Genomic DNA, 16443 nt, shown 5'->3' with positions numbered 1-16443 from the left:
TGTGCGCTTAGTATGTGTGCTTAGCAATGCGTTGGCACACTTGGGCCCTATTCTCACACTACCATATTTGAAGATGCGTTCACTTTCGCGATGTTCGCGTGACTGGCCGCGGATGTGTCAACAGGTGGCAACGTTCCAAGAATGCGGTCATTCTTTGATGCCGATGCTTCTTGCGGAAGTCACGCGAAATTGAAGGTATTCCCAAAAGTGATGATCCGAGAATATGGCACATATTTTATGGCCACTTGTGATTACTCATGATTACAGTAAAATCTCGATTCAACGAACTTCAGGGGACTACGGTAAATGGTTCGTTATTCTGAAAAGTCGTTATTGTGAGAGTCCCGAAAATAAACATTCCGCCCATTAACTTCTCAGTTCATAAGTTGTCACCATATGAGCTATCCATGAAGACGCCGCTGTTGGCTCTCGGCCCGCGCTGTTGCTATTTGCCATAGATTCAGCGCCACGCACCACCGAAGCTCCGTGTAATAAGAGTGATGCGCTCAAAACAAATGCTGACGCAGAGAAAACTACCGACAAAAAGGAAGCTCCATGTCGCCTCCAAAGAGCAATGTTTCTTGTTTGTTTATTTTCACAATCCTTGCCGTGGACACCGCAGCTGTCTCGGTCGAGGCGGACAGCTGAACTATGTTAAAGCGCAAGCACGCGTTACTAACACCGCCAGGAAAGTACGAAGTGTGACCGTGTGGCAACCCCGTGAGTACGGAGGTTACATTTCTCCACGCGCGTAGCTACTACAGCCACAGAAAGCGCGAAAGAGGAGCGTGGAAAGAAGGGCGAAAGAAGGAAGAGACGCGCCTCCGTTGCTAGGCGACACTTGTCGGCGGAACGTGCGCTCGCAAAACCTGATTGTCATGCACAGAACCGTTCGACGGTCCTGCGCGTGACAACTGCCATTTCGCGACCTTCTCAGAAAGAACGGCTCGCCTGATAGCTCAGCTCACTCACTGTTACTCTGCCTCGAACGAAAAAGCACCAGTCGAGAGCCAAAGTATTTTGCAGAGATGCCCGACACGATGCGCGCCTTCGGGCCCCTCTGGTCCCGCTGCTCTACTGAGCAGCGCTGTTGGAATATCCGTCCACGCAGGGCCTTCAGGCACACTGCGCCGCTGTAGAACGCAAGGGCGCCGTCCTAAACCAAGGACGAATTCATTGCAATGCACCGCAGCGTGTCATCTGAGGGCTGGGTGGTACGGAAAAGGCGTGCGCGAAAGAACCAGTATGCGCACACGGGCGACACCCGCTTCTCTTGTGACAAGCCGCTGTCACCGTTTCGCGTGATCGTCACTCTGCTTTCGAGTCTTTTTCGGAACTCGTGAAGTGATTATCGTGCGTGGGCGATTGGCCTTTCGAGAGGCGGCCGACCCGCTTCACGACGCACCGATGCTGCGTCCCAGCGTAGTTTTTTTTTTTTCCTCAGGCACCATCTCAGGTTTTTTGGACCCGTGCGCCACAGCCTCCACTTTCTGCACCTTGTCTGCTAGCCTCTTCTTTCGGTTGCCTGTGACTGGATACACGAAATCTAAGAATCACAAATTTTTGAATATGAGTTCGTAGTACTGAGGTGTTGTTAATATGACATGGAAACTGAATAATGATCGTTATTCTGAAAAGTTTGGTATTCTGAAGTCCGTAGTACTGAAATATTTTTACATTGAAACTATAAGGAGTCAGCAGGGGATTTCTGAAAAGTTCGTTAATCTGAAAAGTTAGTTAATGTGGGGTTCGTAGTAAAGAGATTTTACTGTACTGGGATTTTTTCGCAGTCCCCCGTGGAGTCCAAATTACCAGTCGGCGACTGTATTTGGGCACACTTGGCATGTTGCTACATGATGATAAGTTGAACCACTGAGACGAACAAGTATTCATAGTCTCAGTTTACGTCTCAATTTATCAATACGCCCTGGAAGCATTCCAGGGCGTATTGGCCTTGAACATTCATTGGCCATGAAGCATTCCAGGACGGCATTGGCTGCCCAAAGTGCCAGGGGCGACATTTATGACACATTTTCAGTTTCCGCCAGCAAAAGTATGGCCCTTTTGCTATCTAAAGATGGTGTCTATGACGCATTGCGGCCCTAAAATTCCATTTGGCTCATAGATGTTTCGTATAAAGTCTAAGGGCGATAACGCCGTCGCCGCTGCGCTGTACGTGCGAGTGAAAGTGTGTGGGGGAGCCGACGACCGCGTCTAAATGACGCGCGTGAAAGAAAGAAAAGCAGGGAGGAAGCGCACCTTCTTCCATTGCGCTCGAGGCACCGGCGAGGAGGGAGGGATAGCGGGCAGCGTCGTGCTCTGGCATCAACTGCGTACTGCGCCGGCAGTGCCATATCTTGAAAGCGATCTGCATTGGGGGCAGAGTCTACGCAGTGCAGGTGTGTCGGCGGCTCGTAGCTTTGTGCGTGCTGCGTGTTCTCGACGCTCAGTTTGCGTAGAAGCGATAGACAACAGCACGAAGGTCACTTTGCTCACTTCTGCAGCGGCGCTTAAATTCCTCATGCCAGCTCATCCAGTGTGATGTGTTCATGTTTGCCTGTGGGCGCTGACACCATGCTTGTTAATAAAGTTAATAAGCGAATGTTTATACGGACGATAAAACTACTATTCTTACTTTGTATAGCTGTCTACTAATTTGCGATCACAATCGACACTTCGGCTGTCAGGCGAAACTACGACTTTTTTTTTTTTTCACACGTAAGAATTAAAATATTGTGTGCAGTTCAATACTACTCCCATTTCTAAATTTTTCCTGTGTCCCGGCTCTTACGTTTACGATCCTGTGAAAAACGTATCAGCGGGGTTCTACTGTATTGCCATTTACTGCATTATATGCCCAATGGTATGCACAAACATGCAAAGGAGACTATGGCTCCGAGGCCCACCGAACCACTACGCATCCACGTCTGCAATGAAAACACACCAAAAGACTCTTGAAAAGATACTGTCGTGAAACCTTGGCTCAGCACTTTTTTTAGAAACGCAGACCATTTAGCCCTCAAAATGAAACTATCTCATCCGCCGCTTTCTTGTGGCCCCACGGCACCACTGTGCGAGCGCACCAGCTTGGCCAGCTTCGTGTCGGTTTAACGCAACCTCGGTGGTCACACTTGGCTGCTTCACCACAGCGCAGCTGCGCAGTGGGGGAAAGAATTGAGGGCACTGGTTTTTAGCACCGCCACGTGCAAACATTATCATTGATATGTGGCACGGCGCAGCTAGGCGTGGCCTCCGAGATTTCCATCTCGGAGGGCATGCCTAGCTTCGCCAGAGAAAGAAGTGCGATAAGACAGAAGTGCTGCTTTTGTGTGGCCACCATGCGCGCAGCTTTGCATGGCAGTGAGAAAGATTAGTGTTGCTCGACGGCGTATTCTACACGGGAATACTGAACTGCCGTGCTGAACGTGTGTGGAACCGGCGGAAAGCTCGGTGCACGACGGTCGGTAGTTCTGGTTTCGGAGACAACTTAGTATGTTATATCCATTGGCAGAACAATTTTACTTTGTTAAAACAAAGTATAAATACATGGATCTCTATGGAGGTTTCAAGGAGAATTGAATTTATTTCGTTACATCCATTACTTCGTTATAACGAGGTTCAAGTGTATTGCTTTATTTTAAAATAAAAAGTTTCCTCCCCTTATATTCTTATAAACTCAAAACTTTACGAATTTCCTTAGACAGTACCAAGGAACAAGGACAAAAGAACATGTGCATCACTTGTTTAAAGTATCAAACAACCTATCAAATATACATAAAAAAAGACATTTCCTACAAAAAATAGAGAAAAAGCCTATCCCCTTTCTAAAGCCCCTTCAAGTGCCAAGAACAAGAACTACTACTGAAAATATAAATTATTTCAAATTCTGTGTTGGCATCTGAAAACAAGACCACGTTCAGAAAAAAAAGAGCAATGAACATTCATTCCTGCCACTAGACAGGCCACAAGCGTATTACATGACTATCAGCCAGGCAATGTTTCCAATGCTTTACTCTTGCTGATCAGTAAGTATCCAGGAGTCTATTTCACTGAATCACTCAGCTGGCATAAACAGATTGACACTGTCATAGCAAAGGCTAGTACGATGCTACATTTTATTCGCAGAAATTTCAAACAGGCAACTTCTTACATGTCAGGACAATACTTGATTATGCCTGTGTAATATGGGATCCCTATCAAGATTACCTAATTAATAGACTCGAAAAACTACAGAACCAAGCAGTTAAGGTTTGTTTGTAATAATTACAGCCCGAAGTTCCAGAAATTAAGGCCACTTTAGGATGTGATCTGCGACATGTGCGTAGGCAGAAGCTAAGGCTCAAACAGTTAGACAGAATATATAACAGTCAGACAGATATCAATCACTATAACTATCTTCTGGAACCAGATTATATATCGACTCGCTGTGATAACAAAAAGATCTCAGCCTATACCTTCAGAACAAATTCTTTTTACTACTCTTTTCTCCCCAAATCAATTAGACAATGGAACAGTTTATCAAATGAAATAGTAAATGTGTCAAATAACGAACTATTCTATTCTATGCTGTGACAGCGTTCTTGAAAAACAACTGTATGTGTTATATATCCTGAAAACCTGTTTGTTTGACCTTACTTGTACGTCTTTCTCTAAATGCTATTGTAGTGCTTTTGTTTGTGAGTATATCTGTGCAAAAGCGTTTCTGTTTTACTGATTATGTTTTGTACACCCCCTATGTAACGCCTTTATGGCGATGTAGGTACTCTATGAATAAAAAAACAAACCATCACCTAATAGCATCTACGGTCACCTGCTGTAACGTCATTACTGACATGACAGAGCCAAAAGAAAGTGGGGGCCTCAAAAGCCACAGGAGAGAGCAAACATAGGAGACTGCACGCAGCGGAATTATTGGCTTGCATGTTCATGGCAGTGCCATCTACAGATCGGAGGCATTTTCTTGCCATCTTTAACTCTCTCGGTGCAGAATTTTGCAGAGAAGGTGACGCACCCCCAGCGTCGGGTTTCTTTCTCCAATATTATAAAATGAACACAAGTTTATTTTTGGCTGTGCAGAAGAAAAGAAAGTGACATGGTTAATGAAAAATGCAATCTAAGGAGAGAAGGGGAAGAACAAATGGGTACGTCAATGGCAGGGAAAGGGCGAAAGCGTATTTCAGTGTCCCTGAAGTTATTCACTTTTGGAACAAATGGCACTTCTGTTTAAGCCTCTGACTGGTGCGCTTGCGTTGTATGAAATTATGAAGCAAATAGAAATGCGAAATACGCAAGCTATTTGTATTTCTTGTGGTGCCGCTTGTATAAGAATACACAAACAATTGCGCTCAATGGCACATGTGCATCGAGGGAGCCTGCATTTTGTTAAGAGTAATGAGAATGGGCAACAACAGTTTTACAAAGCAGGAATTCAGAAAGAAAACAATGTAAATGCGTACCTGTGTGAGCGCAGAGCATTCGACATACTTGACAGCCTTGAGCTCCTTGGCAAGCTTCTCTCCCTGCTCATTGGAGATGGGCTTCTGCTTGTTCTTGGCAAGCTTCTCGAGTGTCGCCGCGTCATCCCGAAGGTCAATCTGGGTTCCCACTAACAGGAAAGGCGTCTTCTGGCAGTGATGTGTTATCTCGGGTACCCACTGCATAGACAACCACACTTTTTGCTATGCAGCAGAGCTGTTGTCACTACAGAGCTGCAGGCTCAACCATGCCATGATTAGCACCAGCCACTTGCACAAAGCATTCAGATTAATTTGCCCACAGTTAAAAAGCTTCATGCCACTAAGTTGCTCTAGAAAATACATACGAATGTGGGCCTCAGGAGCGTGCTTCGTTACCTCTACAAATGACGTGTCGCAGTCAATGGTGCGCCACAACCACGGCGTTAACGGCTTAGCAGGAGCCGTTAGGCGATTTTCAAAAAGCGGAATGTCCATTTCTTCACTCAGCCTCCTCACACAGAGCGAGAATGGCTCTCTCGCTGCAGGCTTGTTATGAAAAAGTGTTGCAGAGGTCATATCATTGATGATAGAATAACAAGGATGGTCTTTATCAGTATGTACTTTCAGAAAGCAATTAAAAGTAGAATATGACCGCTGTAGATCACAGGACCATTCGTTCGATTCGACATAGAGGCTTCGAACAAGGCTTGTCCTGAAGGCACCGGTGGCAAGGCGGATACAGTGTAGACCGCTTATAACGTAAGTCGCCGGAGTCGCGAATATCTGCACTATAAGCGGTACTGCACTATAACCAAGACAACGATTTTCAAGCCCTGCATGTATGCAAAACATGTAGACCAAGCATGTAGACACGCTTTGTACTACCGCGCGCACATCGCGATTACGTTTTCGCCAGTGAGCTGGCGAAAACATAATCGCGATGTAGCCGGTGCTCTTTGAGTTCGACAGCTTTGCACCGAGTCAAAACAAAACAACTGTATGCCGCAACCGCTGCGGAAAAAACCGTGACCACTATGGACGCGATTATGAACGGCGACTTTGTGGTGCTGAAGGCACGCGCCCGACGCACGCACCAAGTCTGGACGAATTAACTACCGTTCGCTGCAACTGCAGTCGAAACCGCGGTCGCTATCTATGCGATCATCGATGGCGACTACGCAGTTTTTTTGGCACGCGGCCAACGTGCGTACCGAGTGAAAACGAAACTACTGTTCGCCGCAACCGCTGTGGGAAAAACCGCGGCCGCTATCGACGCGATCGTGGATGACGACTACATAGTTACGAAAGCCCGCGGCCAACGCGGTGTTATGCGCAGCGGTAAAAGCAAGAATACAGGCTTTAAAGACACAAATAGGCTCGAAGCGTACCGGCGTTGCTGTCATTTGCGTACGTTTTCAACCGATGGCCGTGGCGATGCGGACTCCGCCGCTTCGTTTCGGTTGGACGCTAGCGCCGTTCTTGCTCTTTTGCGTCGCACATTTGCGGCGTTCCTCGAGCTCCGAAAGTCCGAATTAACCGATGTGCGGCCAAATAAGTCCGAATTACCGAGAGTTTGATTGCATTGAATAATGCACACGTCAGCCGAGAGCGCGCACCTTGTTGAGAAGCGTGCTCGCTGCCACCCTTGTCGGCGAGATTTTCTCGCGGAAGCCGCATTATAACCGGTATTTCGTCTCACGCGGCTGCACTGTAAGCGGTATGCGTATACATGGAGTGCTATGGGAAAATTAACGGGAGTCTAAAAAGACCGTACTATATCCGGTGCTGCACTATAAACGGTTACGTTATAAGTGGTCTATGCTGTACCAAGATGATGCCCAGGGTCCAGCATCTTGAGTGCACTGGGAGCAGCAGAGTGATACACTACAGCGCCGTAGTCTAAACGCGATCGTACAAGGCTCCTGTAGAGGTTCATGAGGCATTTCCTGTCGCTACGCCATGTTGTGTGTGACAGTATTTTCAGGATGTTCATTGTTTTCAGGCACTTAGTTTTGATATACTTGATGTGAGAAATGAATGTCAGTTTTGAGTCGAGTATAACGCCTAAGAATTTATGTTCAGTGTTGACTGGTATGTGTTGTCCGTGGTGCATATCAGGATCTTGTATTAAGCCTCTCTTTCTAGAGAAAAGTACGCAGGAGCTTTTGAGGGGGTTGAGCTTAAAACCATTTTCATTTGCCCATTTTGAAACTTTGTTCAGTCCGAGCTGAACCTGATGCTCGCATATTGCAAGGTTACAAGTCTTAAATCCTATCTACACATCATTGACATATACTGAGTAAAACATAGAGGATGGAATGGCTTTGTGAAGGGAATTCATTTTCACAATGAAGAGGGTGCAACTAAACACGCCCCCTTGTGGCACACCAGTCTCTTGAGTGAAACTTCTGGACAGGTCATTGCCCACTCTAATGCGGAATGTGCGGTTAGACAAGTAATTTTCTATCATGTTTAACATGTTGCCACTTACACCCATTGCAGATAGGTCTCGAAGGATTCCGAATCGCCATGTTGCGTCACAGGCTTTCTCCAAGTCGAGAAATACAGATAAAAAGAATTGTTTGTGTATATAAGCGTCTCTAATGTTTCCCTCAATGCGAACGAGGTGGTCTATTGTTGACCTACCTTCCCTGAAACCACATTGGAAGGGGTCAAGTAGACGGTTGCTTTCCAGATAATAGATTAGACGCCGGTTCACCATTTTTTTCATATAACTTGCACATACAGCTTGTTGGTGCTATTGGCCTATAGCTGCTGGCTAATGCGGGGTCCTTGCCTTGTTTATAAATTGGGATGATAATGGCTTCTTTCCATGAGGATGCAATATGTCAAGATGACCACATGGTATTGTAAAGACACAGAAGCGTGTTTATTGTTTCTGAGTGCAGGTTCTTGATCATTTCGTATATTATACGGCCACCACCTGGTGCCGAGTTGCTGCAAGAACCGAGAGAAGCCTTGAGTTCAGCGAGACTAAACGGACAGTTGTAAGGCACTTCTGTTGTGCACTTTCGATGGAGGCACTCCCGCTCTGCGTGTTGCTTGAACTTTAAGAAACTTGGCTCATAGTTGGATGTACTAGAAATGCTTTCAAAATGCGCGCCCAGGAAATCGGCCTGATCTTCGATGCTGTCACCTTGAGTGTTTATTAAGGGAAGTGGTTGTGTTTCTCGGCCTTTTAATTTGTTCACCCTGTTCCACACCTTACTCTCAGCCTTGTAAGAATTGATACTACATATGTACCTTTCCCAACTATCCCGCTTAGCACGTCGACGTATTCTCCTGCTCTGTGATTTTGCCAGCTTGAAATTAATGAGATTCTCTGCAGTTGGAGAGTTGCGGAGCAGGCCCCAAGCTTTATTTGTTTTTTCCTTGCCTCTTTGCATTCGTCGTTCCACCAAAGTATACGACGCTTATTAGTAAGTCCGTTAGTTTGTTTTATGCATTTTTCAGCGGCGTCAATTATAAAACCTGTCAAATATGCCACAGCATCATCTGTATTAAAGGAAACCAAATCATCCCACTGCAAGTACGTAATCTTTTCAAACAGTTCCCAGTTCGACGAGTCTGTTTTCCATGGGGGAACCTGTGGTGAGCAGCCAGCTTGTTTTGTTAGGTTTAAAACAATAGGGAAGTGCTCACTTCCGTAAGGGTTTTTTATGACTTTCCAGTCAAGGTATGTCATTAGAGTTGGAGAGGCTATGGTTAGGTCTATTGACGAGTATGATTTATGTGTGGCGCTATAGAAGGTGGGTTCTTTTTTATTCAGCAGAACCGCACCAGAAAATAAAAGGAAGTCTTCTACTGCAAGCCCTCTTGCATCGCAGCGCGAGTCGCCCCACAACATATTATGGGCGTTCAGATCACCTGTTAAAATGAATGGTTCAGGGAGCTGATTGACAAGTGCTTCAAGTTCTCTAAGTTGCAAACGATGTTCAGGTGGTACGTACAATGAACAGACTGTCACCAACCTGTCAAACAGTATTGCCGCAACTGCTACTGCCTCTAGATTTGTTTGAAGATGGAGGTGTTGGCAAGCAACTGACCTCTGAGCTATAACGACCACGCCGCCAGACGCGGTGTGACCATCATTGCAATCTTTGCGGAATAATGTATAGTGTGTTAGGAAATTTGTATTTGGTGTTTTTAAGTGTGTTTCCTGAACACAGAACAGCCTAGGATTAAATTCTTGTATTATTTCCTTGATGTCGTCTAAGTTGTTTAGAATGCCACGGGCATTCCAATGAATAATTTGCACCGCCATCTTATTGAAGAGAGGAGTGTTCTGTGTTCAGGTGTGTAGTGTCTTAAGTAACAGGACCGTCGTCCGGCCCTGTTATCGGTTTTTTTGTTTGTTTTGGCGCGCTCGAGAGAGCCACACCGGTTCTTCGGCACCAAAAGTACCGAAGTTGTTTCCATTGCCTCCTGGGAGGCAGTGGATGCCCACACGTGCGGGCTGCTTGTTCGTTTTTCAGACCTTGCCTGGTGAGGCTTGGTCTTGAGACCCGACGTACCTGGGGTAGCGGGTCTCTGTGGCTGGGTGGGTGGAGCAGATTGGACTGCTGCCACCACAGGGGCGGGGTGCGCCACAGCCGACCGCTCGCTGTGCGCGGGCCAGACAAGTGGCGGAGGCCGGAGCGACGCTGCCCCCTGACGCGTCGCATCGGCATACGTTGTGCTGTGGAATGTTGAGCACCTTTTATGCGCTTCCTTGAAAGAGATGTTCTCACGCACTTAGAGAGTGATACTTTCTTTTTCTTTTTTCCAGTTAGGACGGGATCTGGAGTAAGCTGGATGTTCACCATCACAGTTTACACAGTGAGGTGTCGCTTCACATTTATCTGAGGCGTGGCCTTGGACTCCACATTTCATTTCATTTCATTTTATTTCCTTAAAGACCCCGTAGTAGGGGTATTACATTTCACACATGTGAGTTTACCACGGCAGCTCTGCGAGCCGTGGCCAAATCTTTGACATTGGAAACATCGTCTTGGATTAGGTATGTATGGTCTGACAGCTATCTTTGTGTATCTGGTTTCTATGGTTTGTGGCAGATCGCAAGTGGCAAAGGTCAGGATCAGGTGTTTTGTAGGAATTTCTTTATTGTCTTGTCTGATAATGATACGCTGTACATTGGTTACATTTTGCTCTTTCCAGCCCACCAATAGTTCGGTTTCGGACAAGTCAATGAGATCTGCATCAGACACTACTCCGCGTGCTGTATTCATAGAACGGTGAGGTGAAACGTAACTGGAATGTCTCCAAATGCCACAAGCTTGTTGAGTTTATTGTGCTGCTCTTTATCATGGATCTCAAGCAGGAGGTCTCCGCTCGCCATTTTGGTGACTTTATAACCTGGGCCAAGGGCGTCAGTCAAGCCTTTTGCGACTAGAAAAAGGGATACGGCTCATGGTTTTTCGGGGTTTTTTTCGCTGTGTACAACCTGGAATCGGGGAAAGATTTCTTTTGGTTTGAAAAGGTTAAGTAGTTCATCGGTGCGTCCCCTCTTGTGAGAGTGACGATCAAGTAAACGGGGAAATGCAGGTGTTCCCATAATGGTTTGGTTTATTTCGGCGGCAATGGCGGCCACCCACCACGGAGCCCAACTAGGGGACGCTGCAGCACTTAACGTGTAAGGCTACAGGCGCCAGCCGTGCATTGCTGCTATAACCCAATATAAGATACCCAAGAGAGGGCACATACACATGGTTAACCCAAGCTGCCTGTGAAAATTAGGAAGTGACGGAAGAGAAGAGATGATAGGAGAGTAAAAGAAATTAGATAGGAAAGCAAAAGGTTGGAGAGGGGGACAGGAAAAGGCGACCACCGATTTCCCCCGGGTGGGTCAATCCGGGGGTGCCGTCTACGTGAAGCAGAGGCCAAAGAGGTGTGTTGCCTCCGCCGAGGAGTCGTAAAGGTCCAAACACCCGGCATCGGCTCAACCCCCAGGATGCCCTTTTCCCCGGACACGGCTAAGCCACGCAATACTACAGGCGGGAGGGTCCAACCCTCATGTGCTCGGGTACATGGTGTCGCAACGCACCAAATGCCTGCTGATGCAGACGCCCCTGCGGGCCCTCTACGTACAATACCCTCCCCATAATATTCACAGACTCCATGGCGGCATGCAGGAAACTCTTTCGCAATGAACTCCCCGCACCTATTATAGTAAACAGCTGCACAAACACATACATAGCCCGGTAGAGATTGTCTGGGCCCCTGGTCATGGACTGTCGGGGAATGAACAAGCCAACCAGCTTGCCTGCAGGACGTTGCTCAAGGGTCCCTACATTCTACACGCAAAGCCTAGACGATCGCATAGCGAAACCTCCAGAACTACACCCGTACTAGGATGAGCAAAGAAAATGCCCAAAAGTTTGCCCTGGCCTCACTCACACGCACAAACAAACACTGCTCACCCCTGTATGCGTACACGTCCCTCTTGGCCTCGTCACAGAGGGACCTCCACACCCTACCGACATTGGGCTTCGATTTTCCACTTCTGGCTACCCGCGGGGTGCCAGAAGTGTTCATCATGTTCCGCGCAAGATGTTGACGTTGTAGACGCTCATCCCACACATTGCAGTGCCTTTACGGTTCACGTCTTCCTTACTGGTATCCATTTTCACATTGCTCGTGTACCGTATTTACTCGAATCTAACGAGCACTTTTTTCCCGATAGAACGGGTCCAAATTGCATGCTCGTTAGAATCGAGTACGACCCCGTTACCATATCGCCATCGGCATTTCAAAATGGCCGCCTCGTACACACTTCGAGCCTAGCTGCCGTAGCTTCCTCTATGTGCTGTAGTACGTGTGCGTAGGCGTTAGTCTAGCATCCGTCTTCTCATTTTCTGCATTTGCTCTATTCTAGATTCACTAGATTCTTGCGAACGCCGCTCTAGATTCCAAACGCCACTCTAAAATCCAAACGAACGCCGTAAGAATCTTCGTCTTAAGCTTTTTTACACTATATATAATAACCAAACTGGAATCAAGGCCTCGTCATATCTGCATCCTCCATATTACTTATCCCCCCGAAGAGACCATGTGTTCAAAGTTCGGGAGTATGCCCCCAGGACTAACCTTCTTAAGTTTTCTTTCTTTCCGAGGACCATATCGGAGTGGAATTTGTTACCGGCTGAGGTTGTGAGCCAAAACTCTGTTGATTTGTTTTATTCTGTATTATGCCCCTCGCAATAATGCCAATGGCGCTGCGAGTTTTGTTTGGATAAAGAACAGCATGAAGTGCCAAGTTCATCGTGATGCCGCATTTAAAAGGAAAGTGATGTGTGCGGATACGGACTGAAATCGGGCCGCGTCACGGGAGTTCAGAGAATCCAAAACCTGCGTGCAGGACTGGCGCAAACAGGAGGAGATGATTTTCGCCAGCACAGAAACGCGGAAGGGTTTCAGTGGCCTAATGCAGGACGTATTCTTCGACGATCCACTATCGCCTTGGCTATCTTGAAAGCGACCTGCGACGGAGACTCCGTGAGCGCTGTGTTTTTGCCGCTTAACGTTCGCGTTGAAGCGAGAGGCATGCTGGCAAGAAGGTCAATTCGTTTGCCGTTGCTGCCGCGCTTCGTCACTCCTGCGTTTTGACAGCGAGTTTCTGCGGTCATCGTGCAAGATGTGTTCATGTTTGCTTGTGCACACGGAATCTGTTACAATCGGCCAGCGGGGGAAGCGACCTTCAAGCCACTTCTGACTTCGTGAGACGAATCAGCTTGGTGAGGCCCACAATACGTCGCATCGGACAGACCAGCAGCAACACCAAGGCGAGACACATGTGACGGCTATGGGGCTGATGGATGTCACCCGGCCGCCAACCACGACGCTGGCACCAAGGAATGCCTGGAAAAGTGCGTGTGACGCTTACCCACGACTCGCTTAGCTACCAAGGCCGTTCGACAGAACCCACTAATGGCAGAGCCATCCTAGGAAGCAAGACGCGCCAGATTGGGTCAAGCGTCCCCGCCATTCTCTGTGACAGTGAGCCGTGTGCACCCGAGGGTGCCTTTCCAGGTGTGTTGGGAAATAAAGGTGCCGGAGTGATTATGTGTGACCCTTTAGCATTAGCATTAAAAACAGGAAGTTATATTATGTGTGAAAGTTTCATCCAGCTATCTTCATTATTAACGAAAAAAAGGTTTCTAAGAAGCATCTCTTAAGAACTCTGTCTGTATGTTAGAAAAATGAGCCAATTTTTCAACTTTCTGCTGCCCTGCAAGTGCTGCCATCCTGTGTGAATATAAGGAAATTTTTTTTTCCTTTGTAGTACCTTGGTTTTAATTCCACGGCTTGTGTATGCCGGCGCACAGTGGTTAGTTTTGGCTTTGTGTTGCTGGCTGTTTCCATTTGCTGTGCTCGCAAAAATTGCGTCCATCTGATTCCTAATCTCTCAAAGGGCTACCGCTAGATATCGTTCATTGCTCACAGGGGTGCGATTACATCTGTTCACGGGCGGATGCTGGTACTGCAAACAACGCCGCCGTATACGAACGATGCTGCCATGCCTACGCTTTTTTCCTCGAGACTCACGAAAACTGATTGCTTCTCGTTGGTGACGGGACAAAGGATTACTGTAAGTCTGACTCGTCTGATTTTTGCGCTCACATACACTGTTCGATTACACTATGAACGTGCGCGCCAGCTGATTTTCTGCAAGTTAGTTCAGCGGCGATTGCTTTGATGCGGAGAACTTCCCAAGTGACCAAATTCGAATATATATCTACTCCAGTGTATCAACTTTTTTATTCGTATTATAAGTATTTATGCAAGCCCATCTATATTCATGAATATCTAATTAATTTTTACCTACAAAAAAATTATCACTTTATGGTCATTAAAAACATTGCAGTACATTTTTTTTTTTTTTCGGGATAGGTCAGCCTGAAGGTTTAAATCTGCAATAAAGAATTCATCGGCCCTTCCACTCCATGAAAATGGTTAACCAGTAAAGCTGAAACGTGCGGCCCCAGTGTTTATCACTGGGTTAATTCCAACGGTTCATTAAAGTATTTCTCAATTATGAGGTTACACTCATGTTCAGCTGTGACGGAAAGAATGACGTTACTGACAGTATGCCCGCAGTCAGCAGTTGTCGCTTGCGTTCGATGTCTCGAGTTTGCTCGGCAGCGTAGTTAGCAGCATTTGCTACTTGCAGCATCTCCCGCCATTGCAACTTGCAATTCTTCGAAATTAAATTGCTTCAAAATTAAATCTGTCTGTCACGTAACATAATGAATGGCTCATACCAAATGCGGCCTCCCCATTATGACGACAGAAGTGAAATTCAATGCAGGAATGATGAGCAGCAACGCAGCCAGCTGTGGAAGACGACGACGACAAACATGGGAGAAGTGGCACGAGCCAGCTCTGGAAGATGACGACGCTCGAGCCAATGCTGATGATGATAGTTTTCTGTGAACAGGCGACTAACAGATGCTTTTTCGTTTCGCCTAGCCATATAAAGCTTCGCTTTAAAAATTCGACCTTGGGGTGCCCTATTTGGCGACCCTACCCTCAAGGCGTTAAGGGAAACAGCATTACTGTTCCGCCAACGAACTTTACAGGCAGTGAGTTTTAGTATAGGGTGATAGCACTGTTCACGTCCACGGAGCACTATTCAATAGCTTTGAATTTGATATATGCGGTGCACATAAGTGATTTTATCTAGTATTGACCAAGCTTTGCATGAGTATGCGAAATGTGCAAACAGCAGCACAATAGCAGCCAGGAGTGTCGTATTTGTTGTGTCGCTAGTCAAAGCCTCCTACATACTTTCCATGTCTTTCCAATGGGTGGCGCTGCCATTCCAGACTCAAGAGCGTTTGAAATTAGAAGCGATCTCGAAAAGTCCACAAAGCCATCCATAATACTCTATCGTCAAAGCGGCTCGAGACTAAGCAAAAGCCATTTTACAGTCATTTGCTTCGAACAAAGTGGATTCTACACCAGCAATGCCAAATTCAGTTTGAAGCAGTTCAAATTTTGCAAACTAAACAAAGCCGGTAATATTAAATCTGAAAAACAGTGTGCATATGCTTAAAACTATGGGTCATTTAATGCCCTGTGCATGCGCACTTCAACCCCACTATTCCACTAAGCCCACTAAACCAGAACTGCCCATTGTTCCATTTATGCCTCTGGTGGGCCCGTAACTCCAACAATTGCTCTATACAGTAGAAAACCGGTGTTACATTCGCGGGTGCTGCGTTTTCCCAGCTGTTTTCGGCCAGTCCCGGCATAGCTCCCATAGTACCCAATACATTGGTAACCCTGCTGTTGCGTCGCAACTGTGGGACTGTTCCCGCATCATGCGTTGTGAACTGCCACCCAGCGCCAGCCCGAGCGGCCATGTTGACTTGTGTCGTTTGGCTTGGTAGCTCGACGATGGGATTGGCCGCGGCAACACCTATGACGTATTTTCCGTTTCCGCCAGCAAAAGCATGGCCTTTGAGATCTGTATTTGCCATCTAAAGATGGTGTCTGACGCGTTAGGGCCTTAAAATTGGTTTTGGCGCATAGCTGTTCTGTATACAGTAGAACCTCGGTGATGCGAATCTCGCGGGGTCGCGTGGAATATTTGTATCACAAAAATTCGTATCATCAAAACATACACAAAATTAAGCAAAATTGAATTTATATTTACCAGAAAGAATTCTTAATAGTGGAACCCTGTTGATATGTTCCTTGCTGCTACAATTTCCCGGCTGCTACGTCGCGTTTTCGCGGTCCCGGCCTAAATACTACATTGACTTCTAATAAGTATTAAGTTCCCCTTGATACGTCACCAATCATTTTCCTGGATCTTACGTTGCAATTGAATGTGGCGGTCACGTAAATTTAGCAGTGCCGCCAGCTTGTACGTCGCAACAAGCGACCGACACATTGCCGAAACGGTGCGGCCACGCGGGCGCCCCATCATATGGCCGTATCTTGAAAGCGATTTGCGACGTGC

General features: G+C 46.8%; 1 protein-coding gene across 1 annotated transcript in view; it reads right to left on the bottom strand.

Annotated features, from left to right (window-relative positions):
• LOC119446850 (cdc42 homolog) overlaps positions 1-16443 on the bottom strand; it is a 31588-nt gene that overhangs the window by 10802 nt on the left and 4343 nt on the right. Inside the window, exon 5 of the mRNA XM_037711416.2 lies at positions 5457-5654. Coding sequence (XP_037567344.1) covers positions 5457-5654 — 198 coding nt within the window. The remainder of the gene's footprint in view (positions 1-5456; positions 5655-16443) is intronic.

Source organism: Dermacentor silvarum, chromosome 3 (assembly GCF_013339745.2).
Source record: "Dermacentor silvarum isolate Dsil-2018 chromosome 3, BIME_Dsil_1.4, whole genome shotgun sequence".
NCBI lineage: Eukaryota > Metazoa > Arthropoda > Arachnida > Ixodida > Ixodidae > Dermacentor > Dermacentor silvarum.
This window is presented reverse-complemented; position numbering and strand designations above follow the sequence as displayed.